This window comes from Saccostrea cucullata, unplaced genomic scaffold, assembly GCF_032062105.1.
Source record: "Saccostrea cucullata isolate Sc308-1 unplaced genomic scaffold, CSIRO_AGI_Scuc_v1 ctg2539, whole genome shotgun sequence".
NCBI lineage: Eukaryota > Metazoa > Mollusca > Bivalvia > Ostreida > Ostreidae > Saccostrea > Saccostrea cuccullata.
This window is the reverse complement of record NW_026935690.1, coordinates 1-2,982: the sequence shown is the minus strand read 5'-3', so window position 1 is coordinate 2,982 and position 2,982 is coordinate 1. Positions and strand designations below refer to the sequence as shown.

Here is a 2,982-nt window from a genome sequence, read left to right as displayed (position 1 = left end):
AATGAGCCTGCATGGCTAAAAAGGGAGGAGAACCTCCCTCTTTTGATATTTTTTGAAAATAGAAATATGATAGACTTTGCCAGTATTTGACTGAACAGAAACAAGAATAGGTGAATTAAGCTAGGCGACCAGCAGGCAGTCGAAAATTTACAAATTATACATCAGCAAAACACTACACTGAGAAAAGATAGGAAGCCTCCATCCCAGAAAAAAAGAGTGGATCATTTATTTTCATAAAAACCGCTTTTATTCACATTATTTGACACCTTAATTTTCTTCAAGATGGCATTCCTTAATTCGTAAGAAAAATTGAATGCCCCTTACATAAAAGCTGATTTACCTTTTTGGTTTTGGAAAGAAAATGAAAATGGGAATGAAAAATAATAAAAATTCCATAAAAACAATATATAACTTATGAACTTCTTTTACTACAGATTACATTAAGTGTGTGACAGAGGTGCACAATTTTCAACAGTTCCCAGAGAAACAAAACAGCCTACTGGTCAGCGGCGAACTCAGTGCTCCAAAGGATGTGGGAAGTCTCCTGGACTGTTTGTCCCAGTGTTCCAGTATAGACTGCAAGGTTATCTTTTACAATGGCAGGTCTCGTGAGACGTGAGTGTTTCCAGTTAAACCGACACATTACAAATCTGGACACCTTCACAGCCAGCAGCGACATAACAGTGTACGGTAAGTTTGCGACCAATATACGGTAACCGTAAAACTCGGTTATGACGAAGTCACCTATGAAATTATTTCGTTGTATCCGCAGTTTGTTATATCCATATAAGGAGTTTGTTAAATTAAAATAGCTCGGGATCCTAGATAACTTCGTTATATCAGTGAATTCGCAATATTCGATTTCATACCAAATGAGTTTTACTGTAGATGGTTCTTGTTTATAGTATAAATGGTCAAAATAGCATCCTGACAACGCAATACTCGATTTCATACTTAATGAGTTTTACTGTAGATTGTTCTTGTTTATAGTATAAATGGTCAAAATAGCATCCTGACAACGCAATACTCGATTTCATACTTAATGAGTTTTACTGTAGATGGTTCTTGTTTATAGTATAAATGGTCAAAATAGCATCCTGACAAAGCACCTTCTGAACATTGAATAGGCTTCTCCTACTTCTCAGAATTTCAAAATAACTCGATTTTCCTTGGATATACATGTTTAGGGGGAATAATTGTATATGGGGTGCATGAAAGCAAGGACATAATTGAAGGCTTTACGTGGCCTTATGTAAAAGTTTGATTGAAGTCAAGTGTAGAGAGTGCTCTTAATGTAAAACTTGAACCACATGTAAATCTAGCCAAGACATTTTGCCATAGGTATCTGTTTTTCTTAAGTTAGAAAATGAGAGTTAAAGTACAACTAAATAGTAAATAGGCTTTAAAATACAGGGCAATAGAATTTAAAGATTTTAAGCATACTTGAAAATAAAACTAATAGTATGTTAGGTGCAGTTTTTCTTGTACAATTTCTATAAAACATTAGGTTGATATGCATATATTACCTACTGTATGTACGTTTTGTTTTGCTGTTGACTTTCAATTGACTTTTTTCTGTACATTTTTCTCAGTTGATCCTACAATGCCAACTACAACCACCACCACAACAACAACTACTACTACTCCACCAGGAGATGACTGAAAACAACTAGGATAAATATCACATGTAGAGAATGGAATTTGAATACAACATGGCTGCTCCAGACTTTTTCTGGCTTGACTGAATAGTACCAGCAAGCATATCTCTTTTAAGATAATGGAAAAAAAGATGCATCAAGATTCTGTTTAAATTTATTAAAACTTATATAAAATTCCATAGAAAATAGATTTAAGATTGATACAATTCATGCCCTTGACTGGAATATTCTGGACAAAATTCAAATATGGTGTCGGGAAGGGTGGGTGGGTGGAAATAAGTAATTTTCAGTATTTCCCTTCTGCAAACTCAATGCCCAGACCCTGCAAGTGTTCCTTGCTATTTGAAAATAAACAAGTGACTCTATGGTCAGAACGATCCTCAGTCGGAACAGACACAAGGAATTTGGAAACGCTGCAGTTATGACAGATTCGCAGTCCATTTCTGTTACCTCCTGGAAGTTTACAGTTCAGTTTATCAATAAAAAACTTGACCAGTTCTTTGATAAGGCCGCCATGGCTGACTATGAGAACATCTGCAGCAGTAGGCCAGTCCTCCAGACTTTCAGAGTCACTAATTAAATCTTTTAAAGCCCTCCCATTCTGAGAAATTGTTGCATTAAAACCATTATGTTTCTTGTCCAACTGAGATTTTGTAGAGATATGATTTTTCGATGTATCACACTTATTCAATTTTTCAGAACTCTCAGAATTAGAAGGATCATCTTGAAAAACAATAAATTCTTCCTCATTTTCTTCTAGTGTCCTAGAGTTATCTGCCCTTGTCACTATATTTATACTGTCTACCGTAACTGTACTTGGCATAATAATTTCTCCAATCTCCGTCGTTCTCCTGTGAAATCTAAGTGGGGAGACAGTTTTTATAGACTTGACTGGTTTAACATTCCCTGCTCTTTGACTAGAAGATAATGATGATTCACTCTCAGAATGGCTTCGTTTTCTGAAACGTAATACAAAGAATCATTTTTATTAATTACATTAACTCTGTATAATTGTAGCTACTTAGAATTTTATAGATAATTCCATTGTTTACTTACTCATTTTTTGTAATCGATTTTTCATTGACCAATTCTTTGCAAAGATCATTGAAAAATGAAATGGCTCTGTCATGCACCTGAAAAATAAAATGTACCAGTTTTATAAAATAAAAATCATTGAGTTTTTATGATATTATGCTGCAGCAAAAATTAAGATTTTATTACTGGAAATGAAGGATAGAGAATAATGTTGAACGACATCAACTTTGTCTTCAATGCAGTAAAACTTCAGTATCTCAAAAACTGATATCTCAAATTACTGTAAACC

At 34.3% G+C, this 2,982-nt stretch overlaps 1 protein-coding gene across 1 annotated transcript; it reads right to left on the bottom strand.

Moving 5' to 3' along the window:
• Nucleotides 1-1,794: 1,794 nt before the first annotated feature.
• On the bottom strand, nt 1,795-2,795 carry LOC134243575 (uncharacterized). Its single transcript, XM_062725827.1, has 2 exons — nt 2,715-2,795; nt 1,795-2,617 (listed from the first exon to the last, which is right to left on the bottom strand). The coding sequence occupies exon 2, from the start codon at nt 2,479-2,481 to the stop codon at nt 1,945-1,947; it is 537 nt and encodes a 178-aa protein (XP_062581811.1). The 5' UTR covers nt 2,482-2,617; nt 2,715-2,795; the 3' UTR covers nt 1,795-1,944.
• Nucleotides 2,796-2,982: the final 187 nt, after the last annotated feature.

Bases quoted from the DNA above. Each gene is read 5' to 3' on its own strand.
- LOC134243575 (XM_062725827.1), bottom strand. From the start codon at position 2,481: ATGCCAAGTACAGTTACGGTAGACAGTATAAATATAGTGACAAGGGCA.